A 20033-nucleotide genomic window follows, 5' to 3' on the forward strand; every position below is an offset into this window, starting at 1 on the left:
ATATCCCGAATGATAGCATAATTCATTTTACATTGAAAATTCACATAGTTCAAGTAGTCACAAACTTCAATGCCTTCAGGGGCCAGAAAAGTAATCCAAATATATGTCAGGTTGATCGAAAAGAGCACCCCTTTTTTATTATTCTACTTTTGAGAAAAGATAATAGTACTGAAAATATGTCTTTTTTCCTTCTTAAATCTACCTTCAGAAAACCAACCTACAAGTGTCATGATAAAATGGCAATTGACAGCATTTCTGTCTGTGAATGAATGGCAAGCTGCAGAGGGCACTGTCTAAGGGAAAGCCTTGTGTTACCTCTAGCCAACTGGTGACCTTCAGGAATATGGATTCTGTGTCACCAGACTTTCCAATTTTTCAAGAGAAGTCACAAATTTGCATTTGGGATGAAATGTCCAGATTTTTAATGTAGCAATGTATTCATAAATTCTTTCAATTGTAAAAGCTGTCACCTTCCCCATATCATTCCTACTCCTCACCACCACAAACTTGGAATATATCTGGCCTGGTAATCAGGTTTTAATCTCTGGAAAAAACTGAGGTTTAATATATGTGACTTTCTCTTTCTTCTTCTTCTTTATTTATTTTTTTTTTTTAGACAGAGGCTTGCTCTATAACCCAGGCTTGAATGCAGTGGTGCGATCTTGGCTCACTGCAACCTCCGCCTCCTGGGTTCAAGTGATTCTCCTGCCTCACCCTCCTGAGTAGCTGGGGTTACAAGCACCTGCCACAACACCCAGCTAATTTTTATATTTTTAGTAGAGATGGGATTTCAACTCATTGGTTAGGCTGGTCTCGAACTCCTGACCTCAAGTGATTCGCCTGCCTCAGCCTCCCAGAGTGCTGGGATTACAGGCATGAGTCACCTCACCTGACCTATGTGACTTTTTAAATAAGATTTTGTTCTATTATATTTAATAAAACTTGACAATTGAAAAATGTGTTTCTCCACGCTAAGCATACAGTCCTTAACTATTATATAAGGAATAAATATTTGGCTACAAATAACGTTGATCTGGGGCAGGGTTACACTGGTTAAGAATATTTACAGAATTTCCCCTAGATTACCTGACATCATTATTACGTATCTTCCATAGTTACACCTTGATTTTGTTCAGCAGGTGTACTCAGCTGTAAAACTGCATTCCTCACTCTCCCTTGCAGATAGGGATGGATGTGTTACTCAGCTCTCCCAGAGGTATACAGTAGGCAGAAGTTGTTGCTGGGAGTTTCTGGAAGAGTGCTCTAAAAACAAGAGTTCCCCCTTTCTCTCTCTTTCTGATTATTTTTATTTATTTATTTATTTATTTATTTATTTATTTATTTATCTATTTATCTATTTGAGATGGAGTTTTGCTCTTGTTGCCCCGACTGGAGTGCAATGGCACGATCTTGGCTCACTGCAACCTCTGCCTCCTAGGTTCAAGCAATTCTCCTGCCTTAGCCTCCTGGGTAGCTGGGATTACAGGTGCCCAACACCACGCCCAGCTAATTTTTTGTATTTTTATTAGAGACGGGGTTTCACCATGTTGGCCAGGCTGGTCTAGAACTCCTGACCTCAAGTGATCCACCCACCTCGGCCTCCCAAATTGCTGACATTACAGGTGAGAGCCACCACACCCAGCCTCTTTCTGTTTTAGATACAGATATGATGGCTGGAGTTGCATTAGCCATCTTGTGGCTATGAAACAATTTGTACAAAAGATAGTTGGGCAGAAAAAGAGAAGCCTCCTGAGACATTGTTGCTGTAAATAATCCTTAATATGAATCAAAGACTCCGAACTTGTTTAACATTAAATAAAAATGAACTTTTGGCCGGGCATGGTGTCTCATGCCTGTAATCCCAGCACTTTGGGAGGCTGAGGCAGGCGGATCATGAGATCAAGAGATGGAGACCATCCTGGCCAACATGGTGAAACCCTATCTCTACAAAAAAAAAATTACAAAAATTAGCTGGGCATGGTGGCACGTGCTTTTAATTCCAGCTGCTCAGGAGACTGAGGCAGGGGAATCACTTGAACCCAGGAGACGGAGGTTGCAGTGAGCTGAGATCACGCCACTGTACTCCAGCCTGGGTGACAGAGCAAGACTGTGTCTCAAATAATAATAATAATAATAATAATAATAATAATAATAAAATTAAATTAAAAAATGAACTTTACCTTGTTTAAATCACTCTTATTTCTATTATCAGCAGACTAATGCAAGTCCTGGCTGATTCACTGAGATCATTAAGAAAAAATAAACAAAAAACCAACTTTTTATATAGCCTACAAGGTGGAACAGCAGAATTTCACCTTAGTCAATTCAAATATGGAATCACCATTTGTCATATACAGCAAAACCATAAAATTATCTTTGTTCAGGCTGAACGCTCCATGATTTTCTGTTTAAACTCATCTTTACTCATTCTGAAGTCTATTCAAGCAGGCATTAAGACAGTTGTGAATTGTGATGAACATTCATTGAATTAATTCATGGGAAAAAAAGTTTTATTTATTTTTATTTGCCTTTATTTTCATTAGCTGAAAAATGAGAACATACCTCAGGATACTAGAATGCAACAAAATATTAACTCTCTCGGACTTGACTTAAGGAATCACATCTACTAGATCATTTTTGTGTAGGAATACAAAACAGAAGTGATAAAAATGGTGTGCTTAATTTAAAAATGTGTATATTTAGGGAAGGTATTTTTATTTAAAATTTTAATTAGTGCAACAATTAAATATTAAATCCCATAACAAACAAAACACCTTTCAAGCACAGTTTTAAGGGAGAATACAATGATGAATACAATATCATCTCCACCTTAAAGAACATCATAGTTTGGTTTATAAAATCAATAAACAACATTCTTTTTAGAGTTGAAAAATTGAGGTAAATGAGGTTCAATGACTTAATAAAGATTATACAGCAAGTTCATAGAAGAATCCCAGTCTCCTCACTCCTAAATCAATGGCTTTCTACAAAGTCAGGCCTCTGACTTTAATTTTTTAAATTTTTAGTTGAGGTAGGGTCTCACTCTGTCACCAGGCTGGAGTGCAGTAGTACAGTCATAGCTCACTGTAACCTTAAATTCCTCAAGGGATTGTCCCTGTTCAGTCCCCTGAATAGCAAAGACTACAGGCACGGTGCAGCTAACATTTTTCTAGATTTTTTGTAAAGATGGGGTTTCACTATATTGCCCAGGCTGGTCTCAAACTCCTGGCCGCAAGCAATCTTCCCACTTTGGCCTCCCAAAGTGCTGGGACTACAAATGTAAGCCACTGAAGGCTTTTGACTTTAGAGACGATGGAAGATAGTATCTTCAAATGACACATTATTGTACTTTTTTTTTTTTGAGACGTATTGTACCTTTTTTTTATTTCCATGAAGTGATACTCCCTTTTCTTCTGAGGCTTTTCAGAGAACACTGGAGTATCTTCAAGTCTCACCATATTTGAACTCTTTATTTATTTATTTATTTATTTATTTACTATTTTGAGACGGAGTCTCGCTCTGTTGCCAGGCTGCTAGAGTGAAGTGGTGAGATCTTGGCTCACTGCAACCTGCGCCTCCGGAGTTCAAACAATTCTCTTGCCTCAGCCTCCCAAGTAGCTGGGACTACAGGTGCACGTCACCACGTCCAGCTAATTTTTTTGTATTTTTAGTAGAGATGAGGTTTCACCATGTTGGCCAGGATGGTCTCGATCTCTTGACCTTGTGGTCTCCCTGCCTCAGCCTCCCAAAGTGCTGGGATTACAAGTGTGAGCCCCCACTCCTGGCCCATATTTGAACTCTTAACCAAAAGAAAGTGAGTTTTCAAAGTACAGAAGTTAACCTGCTACCTTCACTGATTGATGACTTGGGTAAAACAATTATTTACATCCAATCTTTTTTCTTTCCCCATATGAGATTACATTCAGCTACATATAACAGAAAACCTAAAGTTGTGTGGCTTAAACACAAAAAGGTTTATTCACACACATGATCAAGTTTAGAGGCAGGAAGTCTAAGGCAGATTGGAGGCTCTACAATTTATCAGGGATTCAACCTCTGTTAATATTTTTGCTCCACTATTCTGAAGCTCACAAAATGGCTGCCTGAGCACCAGGCATCACATCCATGTTCTAGATATTATCTAAATAATATCTAATTATCTAGACATTAACTAATATCATGGACCTGCTGCCTGAGGCTACCTGTATTGCTTACTCCACTAAACTAATCATGTTTTTCACCTATTCGTTTCTGCTGTCTTTCCCCTCACCTAATCACTTATGTAGTGCTTATCCAAGTTTTATGTGCTTACAGATCTCCTAGAGATCTCATCAAAATGCAGACTCTGATTCAAGAGGTCTGAGGTGGGGGCTGAGTATCTATTTGTCTAAGAAGCTCTCAGGAGATGCCAATGCTGCTGGTCCACAGACCACACTGAGTATCAGAGAGCTAGCGCTGAGGTGAGGAATAGAACGACAGACGTTCTCAACCTTGACAGTACCTCAGAAAGGCCTGGGGAGTCTGTTAACCTACTCTATAGCTGGGTCCCATTCTCAATGTTTCCTGTTCAGTAGATCTGGGCTAACGACCAAAGTATTTGCATTTCTAATAAGTTTCCAGGTGATGCTGAGCCTGCTAATCCAGGAATTACACTTCAAGAACCACTGACCTTGAATTTTAGTATGGATCTCAAAGAGGTGGGAAATATGGTGAGTGTAGGACAGTAGCACATCCCTCTTGCAGGATACCTACTACGGATGGAAGATCTTTAGAAACTTGGATTTTAAAAGAGATTTTGAACTATGTAAATTTCATCCACCACTCAGTACCAAATATTCTATATCTTTTAGGGGAGGCAAAGCCAAGTAAGGAAATCCTTTCATTTCCACTTTTGATTAGAGGCTTTCTTTTAGTTTTTCTTGAACTTTACCTGGTAGAAAATAACATTAATTTTAGGTAAATTACAACTTCAGATATCTCAAATGAAGCCTTGAGTTTTTTTAGTATTAATAATTCCACAGTATATCATTTAGAAGTCTCTAAACATAGACAAACAGAATTCCACAGTTACAGGTATCAAATTGTTGAACACTGACAACCAAGTTTTTAAAATGTTGAAATCCTATGTATTCTCAGGCAAATGCAGACCACAGGAAAACCACACTTGTCTTTCGTTGTTTTTTTTTTTTTTCTCTAAAGTTAGGGAATAAACAACTGCTAACTCTGTAGATTGATTTATGAAAGGATATTTTATTTCGGTCAATCAAAAAACTTACTTTAAGAAGTAAATATCTTAAAATAATAAAAGACAACTTCATAAAATATATATTATAAATGCACTTCACACATTTGTTTTTATAATCCTTCTAATGCACTTAAATTAGTCTATTTAAAATAACTATTTTCAAAAAGTTATTTTGGTTTTGGTAGTAAGGATTTGAGGTAATATATATGTGATTTTTATTTTTTATGTAAACATTATTTTTTTGAAGAGTTTTGAAAAATTATGCTAACTTAATTTTATTGGGCCCTGTAAAATATGCAAGAATCTATCCATTCTTAGTAATGTTTTCTCCTGCTATACTTCTTTATTTTCTTTTTTTCTACAAAAACAGAAAGACAAATGCAGTGTCTAGTCAAATGCAACACTCCTTCAGATTTATTAGAAAAGCAGATAAAAGAGAGTAGAAAAATGCAGCAATATACATTGTTTGTTTCATTACCCTAATTTTATTTAGGTTTTTCAACTAGTACAGAACTTTCATAACTAACATGCAATAAAAAGGAGTTAGCTTTTCTGTGATAATAAAAATCTTTGACTCTAAAACATCTATTTTGAGCTTTTTCTAAATAACACAGCACATGACATTTTCTGAAAGTAAATATATGCATAGATGTCAAGTTTTATGAAGTACTTTTAATAAACACAGGAGTAAGCAGAAGTTCAGTAAAATTAGGACATGTCTAATGAAGCTCACTTATAAAATTACATTGATTTTCATCTGCCTTGGTGTTCTCATGAAATTTTTTCACATGAAATATTTGAGATCTGAAATAACATAAGAAAATTTAACTGTATATCTTCCTCAATACTGATTTAATTCTAGAAAAACCAGTCATAACTATTAACTTATTAATTGACAATTGACAATTAAGTTATGTGAAATAAATCCATGAAATACAATCTTTTATTAAGAAATGAAATTTGTAAGCAGTCTGATAGAGTGTCACACATTTTATCAAACATAGAATTAACATTTAATTTTGGGAGTAAGCAGAGAATGATTTTGAATTGCCTAAGTAAACCAAAAGACAGTCAAAGTTTCTCTGAGATAAACTCTAATGGTATTTTGAAAATATTTTAAATAGCCAAAACTGTTTAATACAAATTTATTTCTCACACTTTCTAACAATTTTTCTACTGCTTTTAGAGTATCTTCTCTTGCTACTGAGCTATCTACCTCTGGACATTAATTATTACATTTTTTAATGTAGGTACAAATTGTTCTTGAAGTAATTAAAAATCGTTAGCTGAAATTTAACTTACATATGTTCGTTTGTCTTCATATTTCTTTTCATTTGCTTAATTATGGGAAAGAAAATGTATATCTGAACATAAAAGTACAATTAAAGTTAAGGTTCAGTTAATGATTTTTAATTGTTCCAAGAACATTTTGTACCTACATTCAAGAATGTAACTTTTTATGATAAATGTCCAAATTTATATTATATTTTAAAATTTTAGAACTGATATTATCAGAGCAACCTGTACATCAGAGAACAAAAATTGCATGATCGCAGAAATATTTTATAATGGTTATAAAAATTATATATTATGGATACCTTATAAAATCTGATTTATTAAAATCACTTTTTTCTTCTGATCCAATATCCAATTTCATATCAAGAAGCGCCTTTAATTTGGAACTGAGAATTAGAAGACTAGTCACAATATTTTTTTAAAAAGCCACTCATTTTTAAAAATAGTTAACTAGTTAGAAAATATCTAGTTAATAGATTTTTTTAAGTCTTTGTTTTTTCTGGATGAGAAATTTCCATACTGTTATTGTTTATAGATTTATAGAGTTTGCCACAAATGACTATGAAAATGCCATTTAAATATATAGTTTCTTTTTAGATTAATAAAATATACTATCCTATTAAAATGTTATACTTTCAAAATTATTTCTGAATGTGTGCGTTCATTTATTCATCATTCCACAAATGTTTGGTAAGTGTTGCTGTAATCGATTTCAATTTTTTTTTTTTTTTTTGGAGATGGAGTTTCGCTCTTGTTGCCCAGGCTGGAGTGCAATGGCAATCTCGGCTCACTGCAACCTCTGCCTCCTGGGTTCAAGCGATTCTCCTGCCTCAGTCTCCTGAGTAGCTGGGATTACAGTCATTCACCACCATGTCTGGCTAATTTCTTATATTTTTAGTAGAGACAGGGTTTCTCATATACATTCTAGTCCCTAATTCTGACTGCCCATTTTCTTAAAGTAACTCTCAATTTAGGCTGAGTCTTAAGTTTTAATACAGATGGTAATCCAATTTTTGGCATATTCAAGGTGCTAATCTCTGTATATCAGAGTTTCAGCCTAATGCCATCAGGGCTAGTTGTCCAAATACTTGGAGATGGCAGGTGGCAACCACAGATACGGCGGGCCTATGTCAAACTCAAGAGTGAATGTTTTTGCTAAAGTATTTATATTTTTAAAATGTTAGTAGTAAACCGTGTTGAGCAAACGAAACATATTTGTGAGCATAAGTCAACCCATGGACCTCAGGGTTGCAATTCTTTCATGGAAATCTTCTCCTGTAATCTTCGTAAAATCTCTGCCCCTCAAGTTTGCTATGAGCTTGTTCTGGTCCTTATCTTTCCAATAACCCTAGAAGTTGGAGTGACCTGATAACAAATCCACATGGGCAGAGGTCCAAGGACTGAGCTCTGAAGGATCCTGAAAGAAAACAATGCCGGGAGCACTGCTGTGAGGAGTACAAAAGTGTAAAAGAGAAATGAGCTTAATCACAAAACTGAAGACTGCACTGAAGAATACTTAAAAGTCCTTTTTAAAACCACTCAGGTGGAGAGAATGCAATTATCTGGCACCAAAGAAAATATTTCTAAGAACATAATTCTCCCCAGGATTTTGAAGAAAATATTTAATTCATACATCTACAACACAAATTCATCTTTCATTGGCCTCTATAATACCCAGCTTTCCTAAATGCTCTTCCATAGCAAAAAAGTAATATCAGTTTTCAAATAAAAGGTGCAAGAAAGTGTACAGTACAGTCATGAAAAGGGCAATATATACATGCATATAAAAGAGAATTAACAGAGAAAACCTTGATTTCTAGAGAACATGGAAGTTATACCAGACAAGGAGAATGTAGCGGAATCTCGTATTTATAGTACCCTTACCTATACATGACGAAGTTTACCTCCATAAACAAAAATATTAGCAGATGCTGCTAACATTCTGCATGTAATAAACTCCTACTTATGCATCTGTGGATATTACACTATTAAAAGGCGCATTTATTTTTTGACGCATGTCTTTGCTAATGTCCTAAATTTGGGTTCCAGGTGATCTAGAAACTCCAGTCCCTCTTCTTCCTGCCGATCGCTGCAGCAGCCTACTGAGCCGGCCAGAGAACCTTTGCCTTCATAGTTATACGAACGAACATAGTCTTCACAACGTTTATGCTCCTCATCTTGTCCACACAAATACACCTTCTGTATCAAAAAAGAACACATTTTATTATTTTTTTAAAAACACCTAAACATATTAGCAGAAAAATGATGTCTTTGATTTACCTTTTACTGTTTAATTTTTAATCAGAGTGTGTCCTCTAATGGATTCCTATATATAAAAAATGCACAGGATTGGTCTGTATTATAGTCACTCTTAAAATATAGCAAATAAATAAATGCTTCTAGTGAGCACATTTATAAAAATTAAGACTACACATATATCACACAACACATTTATAATTTCCCATTTGAACATAAAACATGTATATTTGAAATTTACCTTTGTAGCTTCTTCACATATTTGATGAAAACCAATATAGGCTATGATTCCTATGTTTATATACTACTATATAACTGTGATAGTGTAATATATTAAACTGGCTAATATCAAACCTATACTGATTAATCTGAACATAAAACAAAACAAGGAACTGAAACTCAAAATAAAAGCTCAACAATTTATCTGGTTGATTTTGATAGCCAGGACTTCATAACCACACAAAGAACTCCAGCACACTGAGAAATGTTTATAATTTATGATCCATTCATTCCTGTATAATAAATATTTCACTTCAGGTGGTTTTCCTGTTAATTTTTAGGGAAGAGGCTATCAACCTTTTATCCTTTGTAAACACATCTACATATGGCACTCCTAGATAAAGTTTTGTAAACTGTATTTTCAAAGGTGAATTTTCAAAGATCATTTTTCTCTTTGGGTTTAAACCAGACATCCACATCTATGATAATCCAACATTTAAAAGATGTTGAATTCCAGGTATATGAGGAGTAAAACTTTTGGGAAATTCTGATTTGTAACTAGCATTTAACTTCCATGTAATATGACCTCAAAGACAGTGGAACTTACTTCGCCAAGCCGAGGTTGGGTGAAACTCTGCCAGTCCGTGTACGCGTATCTGCCAGTATCTCCATGCCCCACTCCCTGGACGGACTCCAAGGTCTGATGTCCACCTCCTTTGTTGGAATCCAAAGTGTAGCCTCCTTTGACCATCTCAAAACTTTGCTGTGTTTTGATTCCCTGGCCACCAACAGTACCAACAGACATGCTTGTGTCACAAATGTTGGATGTCTGCATGGGGAGTCTAATATTTGCTTCCTAAAAGTAAAGTGAGAGTGATAAAGTGAATTTGAAAAATGGAAACTAACAATTAATTTTCATTTTTTTTTCACCATAGGCAAATCACTTGCCTGCTGTGCCTCTCTGTTCCTCATACATAAAATCAGAATAATAGTATCATAGGTGTGATGGGTTGAATTGGGTCCCCTAAAAATTCATATGTCCTAACTCTCACTAACTCAGAATGTGAACTTATTTGGAAATAGGGTCATTGTAGATGTAATTAGCTAAGATAAGGTTATATGGGATTAGAGTGGGTCCCTAAGCTAATATAATCAGTATCCTTATAAAAAGGGGAAATTTGGACACAGACATGCACACACGGAGAACGCCATATGAAGATTTGATTTACACTGCCGTAAGCCAGGGAATTGGCAGAAGCTAGAAGAGAGTCCTGGAACAGATCCCTCCACAGTTCCTTCAGAGGGAGCATGGACCTGCCAACACCTTGATCTCTGATTTCTAGTCTCCAGATCTGTGAAACAACACTTGTCTATTGTTTAAGTCACTCAGTTTGTTGTGACAGCCCTAGCCCTGCAGAACTGGGAGGTTTAAATGATTTAAAACATTGAGGGCACTTGAAACTATGCTTAGCATAGTAAGTGCTCAATAAACATTAGTGATATTATCATTGACATTGTTGTGTAATAATCTGTCATCATTTGTTCACCATACAATTCAAAGGGATGTGAAATCTGATTTACCGTTACTTCTTCTCCAGGTCCTTCAGTATTTGATACAATTAAATTTTGCTGGGCTATGTCTTCTGGAAAACATTTCTTGACTGTTCTCCTAGCAGTGACACAGAAACATGTAAACAGAATACCTAAAAAGCAAAAAAGATCAAAGTAAAACACAGACATTAAATCATTTGATTACATGATTTTTTAAAGTCTTCTTGCATATGTCTCAAAAAATTCATTCCACAAATTGAGCTCTTTAGGTCACAAGATTTAAAAACAGAATATTTTAAAAATGTATTTATACTATTTGTAGCTTAGAGAGATTAATAATAGCTCTCATCCCAGGTCCAGAATTAACTTATATGTGTCTTTTATTTCTTCTACATTGAAATGGTAACTTTATCTAACTGATATTTAAGATAGCATCATTAGTAGTTAAAATCATACAGAACACACTTAAAGGGCTTAGGATAACAAGACTAAGAACATTAGGCATAAATACAAACAAGAAAGGCAATTACATAAAATTGGTGACCGGTTTCAAAAGTGTACATCAACTAATAAAGTGCTAAGAGGAATATCCAATTTAATCTGAAACTCAATGAATTAGGACACAGTAAAGATTACAGGAAAAGTTTGTAAATGCAAATGGGTTCTTTGGGGTCAGAGGGAGAGAGAAAGAAAAAGAAAAGGAAAGGAAGAGAGAAACAGAAAGAAAGAGAGAGAAAAAAGCAGGCTTAATTAAGCGTGGGCAATATTTCTATTACTTTTGTACCTCCAAATAACAGTTTGCAGAATGCAAAATCTTAGCATCCTTTGCCTGTATTGCTTTTCCTCAGTGGCTCATATGACCATTTTTCACTCATGGAAGTCTTACGATGATGCTAAATCACTTCATTAATAAGGTGGAACATAAATATCTGAGTAAATTTTGGAATAGCTCTGTTTTCACAAATTCTTTTTGTATATATGTATTCCCTACATAAACATGGCTGGTTGAAAGACTATACTATTTTATATGGAGAGAATCTTAACAGTTTTACCCAGCCTCTTCATTTTACACATGGAAAAATGAGTTCAAAAAGGAGGAAATAATTTACCCCATGTCTCACAGATAATTATTGAAGAACTAAGGCTACCACCTCTGAAACTTACTTTAAATTTAATCTGCTGTTACTGATACATTTCTTTTATCACTCAGAGCCCCAAGACATAAAATAGATAGAATATTTTTAAAAGAACACACTTCCCAAAGGCTATTAATATAAAAAACTTCCATGTTTTAAAAATATTGGATAAAATTTTAGCTAACACATTCTAGATAATGATACTTAATATACTTACATAATAACATTACAGAACCCAACACCATAGCAAGAATAGCCCATCTTCCAAGTATTACATTTGGTCTAACGTCTCTTGTACTTTTATCCTTCATTCTACACTCAGATGGAGTTGAACAGTCACATACTCTCACTGTTAACACGTGTGTTGCAACTAAACCATGCCTGTCTTTTATTTGAATAGGCACAGAATAATAGTTATAATCAAGATTTTGTCGTTGACGAAGAATGGCAGTTTTACCTAGGGAAAAAAAAAGACAGAATATATACAGATTGGCTGTTTAGATAGCAATATTATTCCTACTTGATATTCTCAGTGGATGGGAATCAATTTAGAATAAAAACTCGAATTTTTCTTTTTTTTTGAATTTTTGATTTCCCAGAAGAGCCAGAAAAGTAATTGATGTTGCTTTATGCTGATAGTAAACTAATCTATACTTAGCATGTTGCTCAAATGTTAATTAAAAAGGGACTTATATGTTTTCTTAAAAGATATTCAGAACAAGAGTCTAAGCTCACCATAATGGCATTAATTTTTTTAAAAAATAAGGTATTGTTGTTTTTAGGGTTAATAAAATAATTTCCTAAAATAAATGTGTATTTATTATGATAAACTAAGGTGAAAGAACCATCACCAATCTGAAGTCCCTATTGACTATAAAATTTAGCATAATTACATACCATCCTTTTCTTCTAGATTCCAGTTTTTACTGGCAGAATTTTCCAGAAAGAATTGAAAAGGTGGTCCATTTTCAGGTCCATCTGGATCTACAGGTTTCAGAACAGCAAAATCCTCATTATTCTGACAAATGGTCACTTCTTTGTCAATTTGAGGTGCGTGATCATTGTAATCATCCAAATGAACTACTAATGTTCCAGTGCAAGATCGGCCAACTAAGATTAATTAAAAATAGGTTATTTCTTCACATGAAAATGCACTTATTTTCAGCAATTTATAAAATACACAGTTGACATCTGCTTTCTACTAGCTGCCTGAGCTTGAGTTCGCATACATGCTTCCCGGATTTCAGACACCAAGACTACAAAATAGGGACATGTCACTTTTCTTTGAAGACTAGGGCTGGATCAGATAATTTCTTCAGATGCTTTTCAAAACGAAAAGGTATGAGATTATGAGGAAGGTCACTACAGAATGACCTGTCGAAAATAAAACGGATGTCTTACATCCTTCTTTATGAAGCACATATATTCATCCTTAGAATACAAACACTTTACATTTGGTTATCAATCACTTTCTCAGCTTCTCCATTGCATCATATACTTTTTGCCCAAACCTTGAAAACTTCTCTAGAAACACACTAGGTGTTCCCCTTCCTGTCTGCTTTGTAGCATTCGGTTGCCACTCCTAGGAATACTTTTCTCCTCTTTGCCAGGTAGCACACTATTATCTTCAAGAATTTACTCAAATGTCACCTCCTCATGAAACTTGTGACTTCCACAGACAATGGTAGCCATATTCCAGTGCTTTCTCAAAACTCTTTGTTAATACGTTGGCTCACACACTGAACTGCAAAAGTAGCATAGTAAGTTGTATTCACCTTGAGAGCCTAGTGATTTGCCCAGTATTTTCCAGCTAACTATAACTTTATACTAACACATTGAACATAATGCAGTTCCTATTTTTATACTTGAAAACATTTACTTGAATAAGCCAGAAAAATAAGTTTTCATCTCTACCCTAATGCAATTCATATGTTCTTGACAACAGGAACTGTCGCGTACTCATCTGTTGATTGCCACTATTATTGGCCTAAGACTTCACACATAGTATTTTTAGTTAAAATAGTGCCCATTATTTGTGTTTAAGAGATAATGAAGTTCAGAAACATGTCAAATCCCACCATTTGTAAAAGTATAATAAACTACAATAAATGATAAGATATCAAAATTGAAATAAACAGAAAGGTAATTGATGCAGTTTTTCATGTTTTTGCTTTAAATACTGGTCCACGTTTTGAAACATGTATGTTGAATTTATCATAAAGACTACTATAACTCCCATGCAAATATAATTTCTTTTTCTTTTTAATTTGAAACAACCCTAAGTCATATCATTTAGTATATTTCAAAAAAAATTTTTCTGTTGAATAACTACAAAATTAATTTATTCAGTGACTTTTAAACTAATTGTTTATATAAATTAACTACTATTTATGCCTATTTTAAAACTATCTGAACAAGTTTAAAAATATCCAGAAATAAAAGAGAGATATAGCTATTTGGAGAAGAAATGTGCAATAGCATATAAATACTTTGAGACTGCCAGAAAATAGCAAATAAAGTTGAATATAAGTAACAACTTTAAAATCAGCAAACTAACAAAGAAATGAATAATGTGAAAAAGAGGCCTTTATAAAGTAAAAAATTTAGTTGCATACACTACACGAGTTGATATATATACCATAATTTCACCTTTTAAAATTTAAGCAGAAAGGCTTTCTCTTTATAGAAAAACGGTGAGAAAACACACTTTAAAAATCCAAAAAAATGTGGTAATTGTAGGAATGCAAATCAAGATTTATTTAATCACATATTCAACCAACATTTATCCCATAACTTACTATTTTCTATTACAGTCTCTGCTTTAAGCATGTTGATAAAAACAGATGAAAGATGCTTGAAATTATTTACATGGAAGGCAATCAAAGACAAAGCTGAGAAGGTGTTAGAACAGGGGTATCAAATCTTTTGGCTTCCTTGGGCCACACTGAAAACAGAAGAATTGTCTTGGGCCACACATAAAATACACTAACACCAATGATAGCTGATGAGCTAAAAAATATATGTTGCAAACGAATCTTATAATGTTTCAAGAAAGTTTATGAATTTTTGTTGGGCCACATTCAAAGCCGTGCTGGGCTGCATGCTGCCTGCAGGCCACAGGTTGGACAAGCTTGTCTTAGAAGATATCAAAAATTACAAGAGGTTGATGGTAAGTTTTTATTTTATCCCTGGGAAGAGGTAAACAGCCAAAAATAAGTAATTACTGACAATAGCTGAGCATGGCGAAAGGTCATTGGGTGTGTTTATTTACTTCTAAAACTTATTTTAAATTAAACACATAAGCAAATGTCAAGTATAAATGAGTAAGAAACACCACAATCACAGAGCTAGAAAGTACATCTTGGGTTAACTAAAAATCTTCATAACACTTCAACAGTAGTTCTGGAAAGCAGTAGTTTTTTATTGCTACTCAAATGTTTCAGTAACTAGATTCACTGCATTATAAATCAGCCTACTCTATAAATTTTAAAATTAATTGTTAAAAGATTTAAATTTTTACTTATTAAGCTACAATATGCCTCCTAATGATTTCCTGTAATTTGTTCATGTTCTTTTTGGACTATACATGCAAAATGTTTGCCACTTGTACATGACCCTTAAATATTTGTTCTCTTAAGAAAATCCTTTTTACAGAAGGGAAAAATAAAGAAGCACTTAATAAATGTTTAATCTCAATTTTCTACATTAAAATCAGTTTTTCCAAGTGCTAATTATGTCCCTAGAATTGTAAAGCTTTTTGTAGTGAAATTTATAACCTGGAGATTCATAGGACTCTCAAACAACAAAGGAATGACAAATATCAGCACCTGCACTGTGCATATGTATACCGCATTTTCTGCCAGATACTTGGAAAGGGACATTTTACAAAGAAAAAGGGTCTTTATACAAAATTGAACTCATAATTAATCTTGTTAGGGGAACAGAATATACATGAGAAACAATGAAAGCAGCCTTTTCTACAGAAGCCACACCATATATGATAATTGTTATTCCCAGTTCAAAAGGTATTTTGAAAAGAACTGAATCCAGACTAATGGAAACAATCACAAACCTTGTCATTGCCATTTATTTGAAGAAGTTAAGGGGCCTGAATTTCAGACAGGAGGAGCAATGCTACTCTAGGTGGAAGGTATGTAAAACAGAGCTTTCTCGACTGACAGCAGGGACATCAGCCTGACTGACAGAGGATTGACACAAGAAAGAAAGCTGGATTCTAAGAAAGGCAATCTTATTTTTTTTAATTAAAGATCAGTAATAGGAAGTTATCTACAAAATCCCCAAATATTTGAAAATTAAACACAAATTTCCACATAATCCATGGGACAAAGAGGCTGTCAGAGGGAAATTAGAAAATGTTATAAACTGAATGAAAGTAAATAAAAATATAATAATCAAAACATCAAAAAAAAAAAAAAAAGAAAGGTAGAAGAATACCTAGATCATCATCCAGGAATATTCATGAGCATCAGAGCAAAATGTGTGTGTGTGTGTGTGTGTGTGGATTAAAGTTCAAAGAAACAAAATCCATTATATCACTATATGGTTTTTCACTAAAATTTGTAACATCCTTATCTTTACTTTTTTATTAAACACACTCAAGTTATCTACAGCCCTGGGATATAGATTTGTTAAAGTTTGCTTTTTATTTTCTTACACTATGATCACTGTGCTTACAGACATTGTCTTTTAGCACCAAAAAACAAAGTTAATTTTTAAATACTTTGTTCTCCATAATTTTCTCCTCTCCAGATAGTATTTTATTTTTAAAAAATTAGGCCTTTGCATTTCTGTAATCTCTTCTCTTTCATCCTTAATCTGAGCAGCTCTTAACTGATCTCCACTTCCGATAATATCCATACATTCTTTTTGAGGAAAGTTCTCACATCATAGAATCTCTTGTGAAACTATAATAATTCTATAGTTGATACTGTGTAAGAATTTGGCCTTATCTCAACAGTCTTAATTTCCATGTCAGCTTGTCTAATACTTAGAACTTAATAGACAAACCAACAGTTGGGGAATAAATGAGTAAACATTAAGTCTTCTTTGCCATCATAGAAAAAAGTAGGGGTATAATATCTGAGGACACATTGTTTGCATTTTGTTATTTAAAAAAGTCAAAAGGACAAATAAATAAGCATGAACATTTTCACTACTACCAACTTGTGTTAATTACCATGGAATTTGATATGTATTTATTAATACATTCAACCATTCCTTCTAAAGAAATGCAATAGACACAGGAAAAAAAACCTATAGTATTGTACCAGCTAGTTTGTTTTGAACATCCAGCATATGCATATAAAAAGAGTGGAAATCTTCTTGGATTAGGCAGGTAGTCAAAAGAATAGGCTATGTTGTAAAAGCCCAAGTTCATTTATCTTTATTATTTATGGCAATTTGCCAAAATTTATGGTAAATTTGTCATCAATATGATAAAATGAAGAGTGTAGCTTCTACTTATAGTTTTATCATCCTCTTTTAATATCTTTTGTGTATTTTTATGATGTCTACATTAGTATAATAGTACATGTATATAAAAATACATATGATAGCAAATATTTTAAAACATATTTATATATATATATTTAAACATACTAACAAGTGGTTTACTGATAGAAATTTGTATGTTCAAAAGAATTTCCAGATCACTACTTTACTATATTTGGAGGACATTCTTTACAGAATTGATTCTAAAATTGACCTTCGTAAAAGACTGCAAATCACCACAAAAGACTTAAGTCATTGTTTGACCATTGCTTTATAAAATAGGATAAATGATTTGTTCTCCATTAAGAGAAGCTCAGAACAAACTTACTTTGAACCCAACTGTTTTAGGTGTGTTGAACCCTTTCAGCAAGCTCAAATCATAATGTATCTAAACCTGTACTTCTGAAAAAAAACGGTGATCCTTGAGTATGCCACCATTTCCTCAGCAGAAATTAATAATATAGATCATCTTTGAAACCTTAGAACTTAATTTTAATTGTGATGTAATTACATTTAAATTTATTGTGATATAATTAAGCCTTAAGCTTTGGCCATTCACTACCTTATAGCTTTGCATTATAGATGCACTGAAGCCTAAATTGGGTGATCTCCAATAACATGAACAATAAAAATGCAAACATTGTTTGAATTACGTTTTGTCTAGAAATAAACGGATTTCACCCCAAGGTTTCCTTAAAAACGTATCGTATATTTATATTTTATTTGTAGAAAATGGCACTCACCTGCATCCACTGCAACAACTGAAATATTGTATTGGTTGTTTTTTACAAATTTGGATTCTCTATCTAGTACTTTTAGAGTTCTCAAGTCGCCAGTGTGTTGATTAATTTCAAACCAGTTATCTTCATCCCCTAACTTCTGATACCTAATTTTTAGAAATCAAATATAAATGGTCAAATCAAAGAAGGGACATGATCTTAAAATCTGTCATTTTGAAAAATACATAAAACATTCCTAACTTTAAAATCAATTTACATCACAATTAAAATTAAGGAGGTTTTTGAAAAGTACGTCACCTTAAGCCTTCACCACTGGATGTTTCCGGGTCCAGTGCTTTGTATCCAAGGAGTTCTTGGCCAGCTGGGAAGCCATCTTGACTCTGAATAACTTTCACTGGAGGGTGGCATTCAGGGCCCTCATCACTGTCTATAATTTTAACGGTGACAGTTGTAGTGCACATTGTAGGAGTTTGTGAGTTCGCTGCTTTAGAGAATTGTGCCTCGTTAACTACACCAACTTGCAAAATAACTTGGCGATTGACTTCATAGTTCAATGGCTGTTAAATAAGCATACTTTAATAAGTCAATATATAACATTATATATAAGACTTCTAATTTCAAATTTTCCTACAAAGGAATATCACTTTTACGTTTAAAATGTAACCTAAAGTTAGGGCTAATACAGTTAAAGACCAATAATTAGCTTCCTAAAGTGAGAAACATTGCCAAATGCAGAATTGTTGATTCTCAGATTCAACCCATTTTTCTTCTCATTTTTCTTTTGGAAGATCTTGCCTTCAGCCTTTTTCATTATAAGTTTAAATATTAATAGAAATGCAAGATAAGTGTATGAAAAAAATTCAAATTATTTTATTGCTTATTATATGGGATAACAGTGACAACTAAATTGCCTCCAAACTAAGTATATACAATAATTAGATAGAAATTTGGCTATAATACAGCAGTTACTCTATGCCTGAGTCAAAAGATAGAATGATATTTAACAGCACCTTTTCAAAGCACATTATATTTCAGGCTGTTTAGTTCCTGATGAAAGCGCTTGGTCCTTGATATGGTTGGCTATGTCCCCACCCATATCTCAACCTGATTTGTATCTCCCAGAATTCCCACCTGTTGTGGGAGGGACCCAGGGCAAGGTAATTGAATAATGAGGGCCAGTCTTTCCTGTGCTATTCTCGTGATAGTGAATAAGTCTCGCAGGAGCTGATGGGTTTATCAGGGGTTTCTGCTTTGCTTCTGCCTCATTTTTCTCTTGCTGCCGCCATGTGAGAAGTGCCTTTTGCCTCCCGCCATGATTCTGAGGCCTCCCCAGCCATGTGAAACTGTAAGTCCAATTAAACCTCTTTTTGTTCCCAGTTTCGGGTATGTCTTTATCAGCCATGTGAAAACAAACTAATACAATCCTAAACTGAATAGTTAGAGAGAATCCTAAAACAACATTTAAATGGTGAAAAAAAAATCAAGGGGAAAAAAACCTAGGAACCAGAAAAGAAAAAGAAAGAAAGAAAAAGTAGACAGTACAATAATTAAAGAATATTTTATGTCTGCCTGAACCTTCTGAGGACTTAAATTGTCTCTAAGAAATTAATGAAGGAAGCTATGCAAGAAGTTAATGAGAGCTATGGATAGATGGACTGAAAAATAATTAGGTCCAGTTAAAGTAATCATCCTAGAAACCAGTAATTACAATTAAATTTTAAAAATCCAAAGTAATGGCTACCTGGAATACAGGGGGATTAATGGAAAAAGTTGCTGAATATTTAATTCAATAGTCTCTCTTACAGAATACATCATAGAGAGGTAAAAATAAAATATAATATGAACATGAAAGGAGACGAAAATTTGAGGCTTGATTTCAAATAGTGATTCTTCCATTTTCTTCTTTTGTGTGTTCTTATAAAAAAGAAATTTGGACAAGTAAGTGTCTAAGACCCCTTCTAAAGCAAATATCTGGTTCAGTATTCAATATTTCTCTGTCTTGGTTTTCTTCATATAGAGAACAATGAGTTTTGTACCTGACATGACTTTCTTCTAAGAGAGAAAATTAGGGTAAGAGAA

The 20033-nt window shown here is 33.9% G+C and overlaps 1 protein-coding gene across 1 annotated transcript in view; it reads right to left on the minus strand.

Annotated features, from left to right (window-relative positions):
* Positions 1-5342: 5342 nt before the first annotated feature.
* The window catches only part of DSC1 (desmocollin 1), a 36459-nt gene continuing 21768 nt past the window's right edge, over positions 5343-20033 (minus strand). The window contains exons 10-16 of the mRNA XM_054461361.2: positions 18252-18511; positions 17958-18100; positions 12601-12813; positions 11921-12160; positions 10598-10719; positions 9624-9872; positions 5343-8740 (exon numbers count right to left, since the gene is read on the minus strand). Coding sequence (XP_054317336.1) covers positions 8543-8740; positions 9624-9872; positions 10598-10719; positions 11921-12160; positions 12601-12813; positions 17958-18100; positions 18252-18511 — 1425 coding nt within the window. The 3' untranslated portion in view covers positions 5343-8542. The remainder of the gene's footprint in view (positions 8741-9623; positions 9873-10597; positions 10720-11920; positions 12161-12600; positions 12814-17957; positions 18101-18251; positions 18512-20033) is intronic.

This window comes from Pongo pygmaeus, chromosome 17 (genome assembly GCF_028885625.2).
Source record: "Pongo pygmaeus isolate AG05252 chromosome 17, NHGRI_mPonPyg2-v2.0_pri, whole genome shotgun sequence".
Lineage (NCBI taxonomy): Eukaryota > Metazoa > Chordata > Mammalia > Primates > Hominidae > Pongo > Pongo pygmaeus.